Source organism: Phaenicophaeus curvirostris, chromosome 10 (assembly GCF_032191515.1).
Source record: "Phaenicophaeus curvirostris isolate KB17595 chromosome 10, BPBGC_Pcur_1.0, whole genome shotgun sequence".
NCBI classification, from domain to species: domain Eukaryota; kingdom Metazoa; phylum Chordata; class Aves; order Cuculiformes; family Cuculidae; genus Phaenicophaeus; species Phaenicophaeus curvirostris.
Genome location: NC_091401.1, coordinates 23,576,534 through 23,591,302, shown reverse-complemented (window position 1 = coordinate 23,591,302; position 14,769 = coordinate 23,576,534). Strand labels below are relative to the sequence as shown.

The following is a 14,769-nucleotide window of genomic DNA, read 5'->3' as shown; positions in this document are numbered from 1 at the left end:
AGTGTCACCTGTCAGTGCAATGTGCTTATCACTGACAGTACAAGGCATTTGAGAGGAGTCAGTAATGATATACAGAGCAGTTAACTCTTTCCAAAACTGTGAACAACGTGGGTTTATTTTATGTGCTTGCTTTCTTGGCTCTTTGTTAGAAAACCAGAAGATTCCTTTTCCCAGGTTCTTAAACTCCAGAGGCTGTGTTGCTGATGATGCTTAGCTTGGGACTTGGCTGAATGGATCTTGGTCACTCAAGACATAAAATGAGCGTGTTGTAGTTGGGTGAAAAAGAGAAAATGTTATCATCGATTTTGGTTTTTAATTACTACCAGAATTCTCTTTGCGTGCTCCGTCTTCCTGACCTACTCAGCCTAACAGTATGTTTTGCAAGCTTCCAGTAAACAGGGAATGAAGTTCCAGTTCAAAACCAGCTACATTCCTGGCACAGGACTGTGGCTGATGTTTACCAGACGCAGAGAGAATTTCAAGGGCTGGGCTGCATCTCCTCAGCCTCCACAGAAAGACACTGAAAATGATTTATTTTAACCTTGAAAAAAGTACAGAATGGGAGACTGTCAGGAGCAGGTAAGCCCTAACCAAGCACAAGCATAGTGTTGCAATGCTGCTCTGGGCCAAATCCTTCTTAATTCCCTTGCATCGAGAGCTTTGTTTTTGTGAAAATACTCAGCTGGAACTCATTTCAGGAAAATCCCTGCAGGTTCTCTGATGTTTGGAGATTTTCTTGAACAAGCGAATGTAGCACATTTACCGAATTTCAAAGATGTGTTATAAAAGCTGTATGAATTCAAGGATTAAAGGGAGTGGTTATTATTTATATTTATGGCTTTTATATTATGCTTATTACAGGCCAGTTATGATGTGAATTGCTGGCTAACAGATGCTGCCAGATGTGTGTTTGTTCTCCACAAACCCAGCGCAACGGTGCGAGCCCGATGAGGCCCAGTGGCGTCCGCTGCCCTTCAGCACGAGGGGGAACATCAGCAGGCAGGGGGAGGCTGGTGGATAGTGGGGCACAGTGGGAGGAGGGCAAGCACCAGCAAGAGCCTGATTTGAGGTGTCCTGGGTTTTGGTTTTTTGTGCGTGATGCTTTTTTTTCTCTTTAATCAAATTTTAGGTAGCGCTGGAAGCTTATCTGACTTAGTTGAACTCTTCCTAGCAGGAAAGATGGGAGAGCGCCATTCCTCTTCTCTGGTCTGTGCCTCGTAGCGATACACTCTGCACGAGTGTTTTTTAGGCTGAACTCACCTCAGCCTTGGGGAACGTCTAGTGATTTAACCAAGAAGTTTGCTTGAGTAAAAACTGTAATTTTAGGTTCTGATCCACTGACTCAAATCTTGGCTATGAAGAAGCTTGTGGAAATTTTGCCTTTGAATCCCAACTGGTTTGCTCTTTGTCCAGAAGTTATTGCACAGTTTCTTAACTGACGTAAGCTTACGGTGCTGTTCAGTAGTCAAGGTTGCACTGGGAAGTGCCCGATCCTCTGTTTTGGGTCTGCAGAACAGAGACTAAAACAAGGTAAGGAAACTAAACTTGTGGTTCAGTGCATTGCTCCTTCCCTGGAGGGGTTTAAGGCATGGGTGGACAAGGTGCTAAGGGGCACGGTTTAGTGTTTGATAGGAATGGTTGGACTCGGTGATCCGGTGGGTCTCTTCCAACCTGGTTATTCTATGATTCTATGATTCTATAATGTAAAGCCCCAATGTGCAAAATCTGTACTATTTTCTTGCTTTAATTCTAACAAAATATTTTCATCACCGATTTCTTTAAGAGATGTCACCATTATAAGCTCTGGTTTCATGCTTTTGATGATGAGAAATGTTTTACCAGCACAAAAGAAAACACCACGAGTATGTGAAATGCTGCATCACTGTGTTTATTGGAATGCCTATGATGCGCTGATATAAAAAGCCTTGCTTGGTAAAAGTACATCAGACTAATATAGGGGTCTAAAATGCCTGCATCTGGGGGGTGAACAGATCACCCAGCCTCAACAGCCCTCAGTTCCAGCTCACCTTAGTCATCGTTACTGATTATAGATCAATGATAGTGCAATACACCACGAGTTATAAAGAACAAAACCATCCCAGAGGGCTGGACTGTTGCCTCTTTCACTAAGGAAGGTGCACTTAGGGATACGGAGATAATTTAACCTGTCAGAAATCTTGCTAATGGTGGGGGAAAGTAGCAAACTTGAGACAGTTTGGCATAACCTCCAAGAACCAAGCTTGGCAAGACAGTGGGTATGCTGTGAGTTTGGTGGGAGAGGACAAAAACCTGTCCCTACAGGGGGTCTCTATTGTGTTTTGGATGGGTACAAGGCATGGCAGTCACTACCAGAACTGTTTGATGGGATATGCTGGCAGCAGCTGTTCCCCTGCCAAAACCAGGTGTGGAAACGCATCCGTACAGAGCCCTCCTGGCTTTGTGGGTCGGTCTGTTCTCATTCAAGGGGAAACGGCAAGAGCTGTGCTGCAAACAGAGGCGACAGCCTCAATTCCCAGCTGGCAGACGCTGCCCTGTGGTGTTCTGTACCACTGATGGTTGCGGGGAGACTACAAACCATCTTTTCCTTGTATCAATATTTTCTGAGTTGCCTTTACAAATAGGAGAGAAGAAACGTGTTTTTATCTTAGGGCAATGCAGTGCGTCAGCAGGACGAGGGCCACGCCACTGCTGGTGACGTTGGGGCCCTGCGGGAAGACGTTTCCCTGCCTACGCTTGCCCACGTCTTTTTAAAAGCCAGAGACTGGGAGAGGGTGGAAAATTGGGGTCAGACAGCAGCATTGTGAAAGAAAACCCAGCCTCGGCTGGGTATTTGTTTTATTTGTTTTATTGGAGATGTGATTAAAAAACAGCATGTGTCTATTTCAAAAAAAAATCAGCAGACAAATACTTCTCAGTGACAAATCAATACTTTTCTCAAGATTTTTACCCAAATATATTAACTTTGTTTACACGCTGTGTTACTCTAAGTAACAGAAGTTAGTGACACAAAATCAGTGTGTGTGTACGGCGTATATATGTGGTAGCAAAGTTTTCAGGTAGAACTCCAGAACATGAGTCTTGCAGTTTAAGAAATTACAGGAATCAATTTTGGAACAGAACAGAGTAGTGAAAGCTTCAAATTCACTGTTGTGCGACTTGTATAGAAAAATTATCCCAACTACAGGTCTATTAACAGAAGGATTTTCTCATTTAATCAAGCTGACAATCTCAATTAAAAATTTTCTCGCCTTTCATGTAAAATTCCAGTGGCTGATCCAGATTCCATTCCAGATCCATCTTCAAGCCCTTGATTCTCTGAATCACAGAAGTATTTCACATTCAGAGGGTGACCAGGAAGCCAAATGAGGCGCATGTGACATGAAATGATTTCCTGAAGAACAGAATTAAAAAGACACATCTTTTATGATCTTTACGCCACGTCTCTGGTGATGAAAGCAGGTATTATACACATATGTTTACCTGTGTTGGAATTTCGTGGAGTAGGACAGTGAAGTCAAACTCAATAAAATCATCTTTCCTTATCTGGACGTGGATCAAAGAGAAAAAAATGATTGAGAACACAAGTTGTATTGTTGAATTTATCATCTGCTCTGATTTACCTGACTGCATTTAGCTTGCTAAAGAGCAAAGTGAGTAGGGCTTGTGGTTGTTGGCGGGCGTAAGACACATTTTGTATGTGGAGAGATGGGGAATTGGGAACACTTTGTGCATAAAAACTTTGAAGGTGCCAAGTGTAGCATGGCTCTGCAGTCTGAGTGTTCTCTGACATGAATCTAGGCTGACTCAGATGCTAATGAATGGAGTTAATACGTGTGAGAATCTTACCCGACTATTAATCTCTCCTTCAAAGAAACCTAATTCTAAGTAACTAGGGAGTAAAAGTGAACATTGTCTATTGATCACAGCTGACTGCAGGAAACAAAGCTTTGGGAATGCCTGTTCCGTATGCTGCACGTGTGAGGTGTGCTTCCCAGAGAGCACCTGCCAGGTATGAGACTGATGCTGCCCTTGAGCATCGTGAGGAGGGCAGAGACTAGCAGGGGCAACATAAAATGTGGCTGATAACTGCAGGACCATGTGCTCAGATCTCCTGATTAAACCCCCAGAAACCAACAGATCCGCTCATGAAAACAACAAAAAACTAATTTTGTCTGAAAGACTAATTTTTTTCCACTGACACCTGGATCATACACTTGTCCAGAGGTGGAGCTAGTTGTGTGGAGAAGCCACTGAGGTTTTTTGGGGGGGATCACCGTTACGGAGTGCGAGTTCCCCGCTGCCTGGTAAACTCTTCGCTTCTGTAACGCAGACGTGTAATTTCCGCGTCGCTTACCCACTGCTTCGCAGACTTGACTTGTGCCATGGAGTAACCCAAGTTCTCTGTTGATTTTTCCCACATTATGTAACTGCTGCCAGCAACAGCCAAAGCCCACACTGGCTCCAGGGCAGGTTCAATATTTCCATAGCTGTCTGCAAGGGAGAAAGAGAGTAGTATAAAAATAATTAATTCTGGCTGTTGAGCAGAAAAAGGATAAACCACAGAGCACTCCTGTCTGGCGAAGCACTCTTCCTGCAAGTCACTCTTCCTTCAGACGTGTTAGGATCTTGAGCAGGGAGGAGAATGATGCTAAACCTGGAGCCACAGCAGAAGCATAAAAGCATGACTGAACTAAAATTGCCAGGAGATACGATTCGCAGGGTCCCCACAAGAAGGTGAGAAACCCAGTATCCGCAATAATCATAGAATAGTTTGGGTTGGAAGGGACTTTAAGCCCATCCAGTTCCAACCCTCCTGCCACGGGGAGGGACACCCCCCACCAGATCAGGTGCCCAAGCCCCATCCAGCCTGGCCTTGAACACCCCCAGGGATGGGGCAGCTACAGCTTCCCTGGGCAACCTGGGCCAGGGCCTCGCCAACCTCATCATGAAGAATTTCTTACTTAATGGAAGTCCTTACTTAGCCAGGAGCTAAAATGGGAGCAGGATGTTCTGTTTGCAGGATGGAAAAATTCTGTTAGTCACTCCTTGTGAATTTTCACCTGCAGCTGGGGAAGGTGTGTGGGCTAAGGCAGTTGGTAGTACTCAAGGACATTTTTCCTTTACTGGAATATAAAGTTGCATAAGCTTGTTTTTAAACTCAAAACACCTTCATGACGTTGTATTGACTGCCATTGTAGCTAAAACACAGCAGGTTTCTCTTTCCATGAGAACCACTGGCAAGATGGAGTTGTTTTGATAGTTAGCTCCACAGTTTTAGGGTGATACTGTACGTATACGTATCTACTTGTTAAAATGCAGATACATTTGCTTGTGTTCTTAGAAATGCCTGGCCTCTTTGAGATAAAATGAAATAAAATTGATTACTTGGAGGGCTATACCTGGAATATTGTTTGCCATTATTGGTTTGGTTTGGTGCCTAAGTTTTTGGTAAAGTCTGTTGTCCTCTTCTTGGATTTTCTTCTGGTCTTTTGTTTCTGTGCACTTGATATTGACAACAGGTGGAGTCTTCTTCTTCAGATACAACACTGTAGCAAGGCAGCTCCCAGCATTTTCCTGTAAAGGTAGAATTTAAAACCGTTGTCTTCAATCATGGTTTTATTTACCCATTTATTTACACATTCTTCAAAAGCTCATGGTATTAACATGTGGAGCAGGCACATATCTTTATCAGATGCTTTGTATGAAATTGTACAGAGGTCCGGAAAGGCTTTCCATGGATATAATTTTTTTTCCAGGAAAATAAATAGGTTAAAACCATGAGGCTAAAGTGATTTAACAGCAGGTTTTAATTAACGTGTAGCAGAATTGCACTAAGTCATCTTGGAAATAGGTTTGAGAGTTTTCTGGAAATAACATAAATGGATAACAGGGAATTTAATTGTATGGTACTTCAGCTTTGAAACAATACACACACATTTGCAGGTGGCTACAGTGCTTGGACCATGGACTCTGGTGGAGGCAGAGGACAGATCAGGTAATGCTAAGAGCAAACCGTGCCCCGTGCTGGACACACAGGTAGATGTATAAAGGTCTTTCTATTGTGAAGGATCCATTCACGATAGCACTTAAATGCAGCCTGTTTTGGAGATGTTGAAGTTCACTTCGCACACGCTGTCAGGAGGAACTGAGAGGACCATAAACTCACCCCGCTTTTGTAGTCTTCAGTTGTGAACTGCAGGTAGTACTTGTGGCCAGAGCCTGGGATGACCTGGAAGAGAGAAGGATTCAGCCATCAGTGTAACTACAGCCTTACGTACTGTAGCTCGCTGACGTGCTGCTGTGAGCACTGAGGAGGGAAAATAAGGGCATCGTGGCTACCTCACGGCCCTGTAGCATCAGAAAACAGGTCTCATGAGAGATGCTGAGATGATCCTAACAGCACACACCATGGGTCTTAATGACAACAATAAATAACCCTTATATTAAGGGCTGGTTGAGGTGTTATCTCTTTCCTCACAGAGATAATGCAAGCAGAAAAATGCAGCTCAGAGTCCTTCACAGACAGGTTGACAGTGAGCAACTTCAGAAATAATCACAAGTCAGTGTTCACCTTCAGAAGAGGCTTTTTTTTTTTTTGCTCAGGCTATCAGAGTGTCCTCGAATATGGTTTAGTTAACACGTTGTGTTGGGTATCACAGACTGTCCTGGCCGCAAACATGCTGAAACTAGCTTTTAATGTTGGCCATGAAAAATAGTAATTACCCTGAAAGAAGATCAATGATTCATTTACTAGTGTAAGAGCAGAGCCTGATAAAGAGTATTTGAATAATCTGCTCTTTACTTCATTAGTCAGGCTCTTATTTTCTCTTGTAATGTTAACATCTACTTTTGAAAGGTCTGTATGTATTTTTGAGGGGGGAGTCCAAGTAACAAAGAGTGTGGAAAACGTTACATCTATTCAACCAATCGCTTGTAAAATGACATTTTGTGTCATTTAGCTGTTTGGTACATTTCCAAGGCTTTCCTTTGGTTAAATCAGTCAGAAGAAAATGGAATAAAATAAGTCTTTTTGTATGCTATACTGTGATCTATTAGACAAGCTTTATGATATACAAGCCAGGTCACCTCTGCGTTTGAAAGTTTGTTCCTTTTGCATATATTTTCTCTTCTCATAAACCTCTTCTTGCTTCTATTTGCTGCTGGTGCTCTCTTACAGAGAGGCATGTGTGAGATAGTCTGTAGAAAACATGACTGGGGAATCCAGCTGTCTCTTAAAGTGGACGTTTAAGTCAGGTCTTATTTGTTTTTTAAATACAATGCTCTTCAGATAAACAGGGGGGAATTCTGGCTGTCGGCACAACTTTGAAGATAAGAACTCAGAGCAAATGTGCACGTGTTTTACTTATCTAGACCTGGGTCTCTGTGGTTCCCCTCATACTTTCTCCCAGGAAGCCGTTAGAAGAATAATGACAGAGCTGAATTCCCAGGGCAAGGCCATCAGCCCAGCACCTGCCTTTAGTACACACACGGAGCAACACGCTGCAGATAAGAGGGCAAATTGGTTTAGTCACTGGCTCTACTTTTATGAGATCCCATCTTGAAGCTTCAAAATGAGGCGAGGCTGGAGCTGCACCCAGCTGACACCATGAAGAGGATGGAGGAATCAGAGGATGAGTTCAGACATAATCTCTTTTCTGCCTCCTCGTTACCCCCCCTCTCCTGACCCTGTTTTGTGCGCTGGCTAAAATGTCCTCAAAATGACTGAGATTAAGACATGAGCAGACACTCAGCAGAGCAAAGTGCTAAGAACTAGGAAACTGCTTTACGAAAGACTCAATACTTTGTGGCACTGAAAGAAGGGTCCAGTCTCTCAGGATAATCACTGCAGTTAAGCCTCAGTTTCTTATTATTGTAAAGCCTTCTGTAAAGTTCTCTCTGTTCTTTCTCATTCATTTGCTTGAGCACGGGTGTTTTGTAAGCACAGTGACCGAGAATTATTCCTTTTCTTGTCATCAGTGCTACAGATGAGAGAACCTGAAATAGAGTCAGTTGGACTACGGCACTTCTGCAGCAGGAAAAAACTTGGCTCTGGTTTAATTGATGACAGTAGATGGGGTTTTCTGCTGAACCTTTTCCTTAAAGGCCACAGTACAAAGTTGTTAATAGAGGAAAACTCATTGTTAAGCTGGATCTTTTCTGTCCAGTGTATTCAGTCATTTAAAATATGTGCAACTGCTCTTCCATTATTGTTTGCTCGTGTTGGTGTTTTGTCTGCTAAAGAAAACATCATTTTTATAGCTGTGATAACTTTGAGAATAATAATCCGATTCAGACTAAATATCTCAGCAGTTTCATTGCATTTGCTTGCTATTGAGCACTTATGAAGAAAATCTATCGGTACTTTTTATAAACTAATTATTCAGTCTCTGATTCTTATTAGAAGGCTGTAGAAAATCTTCATCACTTTACAATTTGGTAAATACTCGCTTTAAAAAGAATACATAATCCTATGCTTATGTGGTTTTTGAAGTAAATATTCTCTCTTTAGAATTTGCAACAACTCCACGGTGAGCAGTGCTGCTCGCTTAGAAAGCTGACAGGTGGTGCTGCACAGCTAACAAATACACCCACTCTGGATACGTGCACCAGAGGATTTCTTTGATCCCACCAGGGAGAGTGAGAAGGTACGTTTGGCATGAAATAATTTTGACAGAAGTATTTCTAGTTTCAAAGAAACCCATCACTTTTATTTCTACTACTGTTTTCTACTGTCATCCCAAAACGCATCGCTGTAAACCCTCACATTGTGTGAGTTAAAGAAGAGCTCAGGACTATTTGACATCACACAACGATGGCTGGCTGAAAGCAGCCAAAGATAGAAGTGTCCAGAAGAGAAGAAAACAAGTGAGTAATTCATTTTTCCACTGAATATCTGGGTCACGGAATTTTTTTATTTCCGGGCTGAAAATTAATATAACTTTCTTGACAGATTTTTAGTGTTCTAATGGCCAGAAGAGCAATTTAAGAGCAGTTCATTCCAGGTCCCAAAGGAGGTGGTTTCGCAATTGGTTTACGCTGCTCTGTCTCCACACTGGCATGGAAAGGGGTGACCCCTCTCCCACCCATTGCTACAGGTTTCTCTCTCCTCTCCCATGTTTTTCCCCACCAGGATTTCTTCCCTGAGACCAGTTTTAGGTTCCTGGATAAAAGGGCCAACCTGATCGCCAAGCACGGAGAAGCTGGCACTGCAAAAGCAGCAAGAGAAGGTTCCCTCGGGGTCTTGCCTTGGGGGGTCCCTGCAACCTGGCTCAGGTGACCTGTGGCCTCTGGAGGTGCTGGAGACACCTGCTGCTCCACAAGCAGCCAGGTGAGCTCCTGGGCTGCCCCAGGCAGGAGCAAAAAGCCAGCAGAGGTGGCTCTTTTCTCACCTCTCTGTATCTGACTTTCCCTAGACAATTTACCTGCTACTGATTTTGTTTACCCCACCCGAACGCAGGGTCCTGACTGTTAGAAAAAGTAGAAATCTTTCAACTGACTTCTAATATTAGGACCACAGTTCTGACATTACACTGCTTTGTGTCAAGATGAGCTTGTGAACAAAAACCTCCATCTGTAAAATTGCTTTTTTTTGTAGTCCTGCTTAAGCAAACATTGCAGCTTACCCACAAGATTACCTAGCTTCACCTTTAGACTTCATCTCCTGGCCCCCTACCTACTGCTCAGTCACACTTCCCAGGACACCTTGGTATGGGAGACTCCTTTTTCCATGTTTTGAAAGTTTTTCTCTTAAATTCTAGGACCTTCAGTGGGCACACACGAATGCTTCTCTTCTTAAAACTGTGTTTTAAAGTGCAGCTGTCAATTCCATGAGATGCGTGCTGCTGTTTCCTCGGAGATACTCACTTAAGTTAAGAAAAAACCCTCGTGAAAGAGAAGGGACAACAAAAAGAAAAGTGCAGCCAATGGCACAGTAGGTATTATTATGTTTGGCATAGCTCTGATATTTGTTGCTAGGAGAGAAAAGCACAGAAATCTCTTTTTACACGAACCTGAACAATCCTTCACCTCTGACTGTCCTGGTGACTGTCTCCAGTCCTGTTTCTAATTACCAGTTTCACTGGCCAGTGGGCTAATGATGTTAGTTCTAAAATACAATGCTTATGATTAAATGCCATGATAAAATTATCCTATTTTTAATAGATCCAGTAATATACTAACCAACAGGAGACTAGTTGCCTTAAAAATATTAAAAAAACAAAACCCAATCAAGCAAAAAATGTGCCCCCCCCACCCCCAGCCTCAACATTTCTGTCTCTTGCATCCACATAATATAACACATTCCTTCCAGGAAATTCTTTTCATTTTTTTACAGTGGAGGACAGGAAAGAAGGAAGTGACCATGTCTGGTACATTTCTCCCCTTGGTTTCTCAGAGTATGCAAAGAAAAATGGGATATAAACTGCAGAAAGGGTTTATAGTGAGCAGCACCAGTACTGTGAGAAACGAATGAGGCATTTCACTTCTCTATAATGAACCAGTTATTTTCTTTCCTATGTTAAAAGGCAGGTGGTTGATAGTGGGTAGAAGAAAATCTCTTCTCGCAACCGGAATTCTCACAAATATTCAGTTACATGGAGGTTGGGAAGAGGATCTGCAGCAACCCCTTCCTTCTATTCTCTCTCTTGACTAGACTAGAGCCCTGCTCCCAGCACCCTGTGCTGCTCCCAGAGGCCGTGGTGTTGTTCTTATACAAACACTTGTGCCTCTTTTATCATAGAATCATAGAACAGGTTGGATTGGAAGGGACCTCAAAACCCATCCAGTTCCAACCCCCCTGCCATGGGCAGGGACACCTCCCACTGGATCAGGGGCTCCAAGCCCCATCCAACCTGGCCTTGAACATCTCCAGGGACGGGGCAGCCACAGCTTCTCTGGACAAGCTGTTCCAGTGCCTCCCCACCCTCATAGCGAAGAAATTCCTCCTTGTGTCCAGTCTAAATCTGCCCCTCTCCAGTTTATCCCCATTGCCCCTCATCCCATCACTCCAAGCCTTTGTGAACAGTCCCTCCCCAGCTTTCTTGTAGCCCCTTCAGGTACTGGAAGGTCACTCTAAGGTCTCCTTGGAGCCTTCTCTTCTCCAGGCTGTGAACAAGTCTTTTGGGAGATAAAGGCATATTTTCTGATGGGACCTGCATCGCCTGTAGTTGTAGCTCTTGGTCTCAAGAGGTAGAAAGTCAAAGTCATCCCTGCTCACGCAAAGCTGATGGTTGCTCCAGAAGTGGTTCTGTGGAAAACATTTACTTATCAAACTGTTTTCTCCCCATCCTGTGCTGCCGCGTGCTTCAATTTGCTCTTCCCCTCATCTGTGCTTTGCTCCTTTTGATTCTAGGTTGGGGCGCTCGGAGCAACCTTGACCTTGGGGGATATTTAAGTCCCACGTAAGTAAATGAACTTTTGAGATGGATTCTCACTCTCCTCCTGAGGGAAACTGGGTGCCCTGAGCCTCCTGAGGAAGGGGCAGTGGGACAGCAGTGCCCTGAGGGCACAGTATCAACAACCATGATTATTTATATACTACTCATAATATAATAGCTATTAATTTGCATAATGTTTTATATAAGAATTTATTAACCCCCCCAAAATTTTATATAATGAATAATTTTAAATATGAAGAATAATTTTATATAATGAATAACAACAATAATAACAACAATAATCAATTATATAATGATAACATATATAATAAGTAATAATTTGTACAATAATTTATGCAAGAATTTATAGAATAAAATTTATCTAATTTCCTATAATAATCTTAACTATATAAGGGATAATTTTATATAATTAATAACAACAAGAAGAATAATTAATTATATAATGGTAACGCATATAAGTGACGATTTCCATAATAATTTATATAAGGAATTATGGAACGAAATCTATACGATAAATAAATTAATTATACATTAAATTAATTTTATTTAATAAATTAATTGTATACTACTTTCGTATAATTAATTTTACATACTAGATAAATTTCACATAATACATTTATTATATTTGTTATTAAACAATGAATATATTTATTATCAAATAAATATGTTATTAAATTTATATAGTGACATCAATTTTATATAATTTCATATAATACATCTATTATTAAATAAATATATTATTAAAATTACATAATAAAATTACTTTTATATAATAAATTAATTTTATACACTAAATTATACAGGTCTATATATTTTTTAATGTAATTTCATAGAATCATAGAATAACCAGGTTGGAAGAGACCCACCGGATCATCGAGTCCAACCATTCCTATCAAACACTAACCCATGCCCCTTAGCACCTCTTATATACTACTACCACTTTATATACTACTAGTAGTAGCAATAATAAAAATAAGGATGCTTTTCTCAGCCTCACTGCGAAGCCTGTGCCCCCCTTCCCCCCCATTGCACCCTCTCTCCCTTGATGCCTCCACCAGCCCCCTGCACCTTGCTGCCCCCCATTCTCTCCACCCTCCCATTCTTTCTCATCCCTTACCTTGCTGCCCCCCCTCACCCCACCTGCCCCCTCATTCTCTCTATCCTCCCATTCCCTCTTCCCCCCACCTTGCTGACCCCCATTCTCTCCACCCCGTGCCCTCTTCTCCCCCCTACCTTGCTTCCCCCATTTTCTCCATCCTCCCCACCTTGCTGTCCCCCCATTCTCTGCATCCCCTCAATCTCCCCACTACCTTGCTGCCCCCATTCTCTCTATCCCTCCCATTATCCCCCCCTTTGCTCCCCATTCTTTCTCTCCCCCCACCTTGCTGCCCCCCATACCTTACTGCCCCCCATTCTCTCCATCACTTGCATTCTCCCCCCTCTTTACCTCCCCATTCCTTCTCCCCCCTACCTTGCTGCCCCCCTTCTCCCCCCCACCTCGATGCCCCCTTTCTCTCCATCCCCCCACCTTGCTGCCCCAGTTCTCTCCACCCCCTATCTTGCTGCCCCCCATTCTTTCTCCCCCCCACCTTGCTGCCCCCCATTCTCCCCCCTTCCCCTCCTATTCTCCCCCTCTTATCCCCCATTCTCCCCCTCTTAGCCCCATTCTTTCTCTCCCCCCACCTTGCTACCCCCCATTCTCTCCATCACTCATGTTCTCCCCCCCTTTACTTCCCCATTCCTTCTCTCCCCTTACCTTGCTGCCCCTCTTCTCCCCCCCTACCTCGATGCCCCCTTCTCTCCATCCCCCGACCTTGCTACCCCCATTCTCTCCACCTCCTACCTTGCTGCCCCCCATTCTCCCCACCTTCCCCTCCTATTCGCCCTCTCTTGCCCCCCATTCTCCCTCTCTTACCCCCACCTTGCTGCCCCCCATACCTGACTGCCCCCCATTCTCTCCATCACTTGCATTCTCCCCCCTCTTTACCTCCCCATTCCTTCTCCCCCTTACCTTGCTGCCCCCCTTCTCCCCCCCACCTCGATGCCCCTTTCTCTCCGTCCCCCCACCTTGCTGCCCCGGTTCTCTCCACCCCCTACCTTGCTGCCCCCCATTCTTTCTCCCCCCCACCTTGCTGCCTCCCATTCTCCCCCCTTCCCCCCCATTCTCCCCCTCTTACCCCCCATTCTTTCTCTCCTCCCACCTTACTGCCCCCCATTCTCTCCATCACTCGCGTTCTCCCCCCTCTTTACCTCCCTATTCTTTCTTCCCCCCACCTTGCTGACCCCCATTCTTCCCCTTCCCCTCCCACTCTCCCCTTCTTACCCCCCACTCTTTCTCTCCCCCCACCTTGCTCTGCCCCCATTCTCTCCACCACCTGCTCCTCTTCTCCTCCCCACCTGACTGCCCCCCATCCTCTCCATCACTCGCGTTCTCCCCCCTCTTTACCTCCCCATTCCTTCTCCCCTTACCTTGCTGACCCCCATTCTTCCCCTTCCCCTCCCACTCTCCCCCTCTTACCCCCCTTCTTTCTCTCCCCCCACCTTGCTGCCCCCATACCTGACTGCCCCCCATTCTCTCCATCACTCGCGTTCTCCCCCCTCTCTACCCCCCCATTCCTTCTCCCCCTACCTTGCTGCCCCTCTTCTCCCCCCCCCACCTCGATGCCCCCTTCTCCCCGTCCCCCCCCTTGCTCCCCCGCTCTCTCCATCCCCCCGTACCTTGCTGCTCGCCTTGCGGAGCTGCCCGAGCGCCCTGAGGGCTGCGGGCTCGGCTCTCTGGAAGTTGCGCTGCTGCAGCGCCGCCGCGGCCGCCCGCCGCCCGCCGGGGGTGGCGATGGGGATGGGGAGGGGGTCCCGCTGCGCCCCCGCGGGCCCCGGCACCTCCAGGAGGAGGGGGGCGAGGAGGAGGAGGAAGGCGCGGAGCCCCGGCATGGTGCTGGGAGGCGGCGCTGTGCGGCGGGCAGGGAGCGGGGCCGCCTTAAATAGCGGCGAGAGCGGCCCGCCCGCTGCGGGGAACCCCTGCCCCGCATCCCTCCCTCCTCCCTGCATCCCTCTCCCTGCCCCGCATCCCTCCCTCCCCCCGACGTCCCTCTCCCTGCCCCGCATCCCTCTCCCTCCTCCTCGCATCCCTCTCCCTCCTCCCCGCATCCCTCTCCCTGCCCCGCATCCCTCCCTCCTCCCGACGTCCCTCTCCCTCCTCCCCGCATCTCTCTCCCTCCTCCCCGCATCCCCCTCCCTCCTCCCCGCATCCCCCCCCTTCGTCCCGCATCCCCCCCCTTCGTCCCGCATCCCCCCCCTTCGTCCCGCATCCCCCCCCTTCGTCCCGCATCCCCCTCCCTTCGTCCTGCATCCCCCTCCCTTCGTCCTGCATCCC

General features: G+C 45.6%; 1 protein-coding gene across 1 annotated transcript; it reads right to left on the bottom strand.

Moving 5' to 3' along the window:
* Positions 1 to 1,863: 1,863 nt before the first annotated feature.
* LOC138724827 (ovocalyxin-32-like) lies at positions 1,864 to 14,342 on the bottom strand. Its single transcript, XM_069865155.1, has 6 exons — positions 14,115 to 14,342; positions 6,167 to 6,229; positions 5,400 to 5,574; positions 4,355 to 4,491; positions 3,481 to 3,543; positions 1,864 to 3,391 (listed from the first exon to the last, which is right to left on the bottom strand). The coding sequence occupies exons 1-6, from the start codon at positions 14,325 to 14,327 to the stop codon at positions 3,233 to 3,235; spliced, it is 810 nt and encodes a 269-aa protein (XP_069721256.1). The 5' UTR covers positions 14,328 to 14,342; the 3' UTR covers positions 1,864 to 3,232.
* Positions 14,343 to 14,769: the final 427 nt, after the last annotated feature.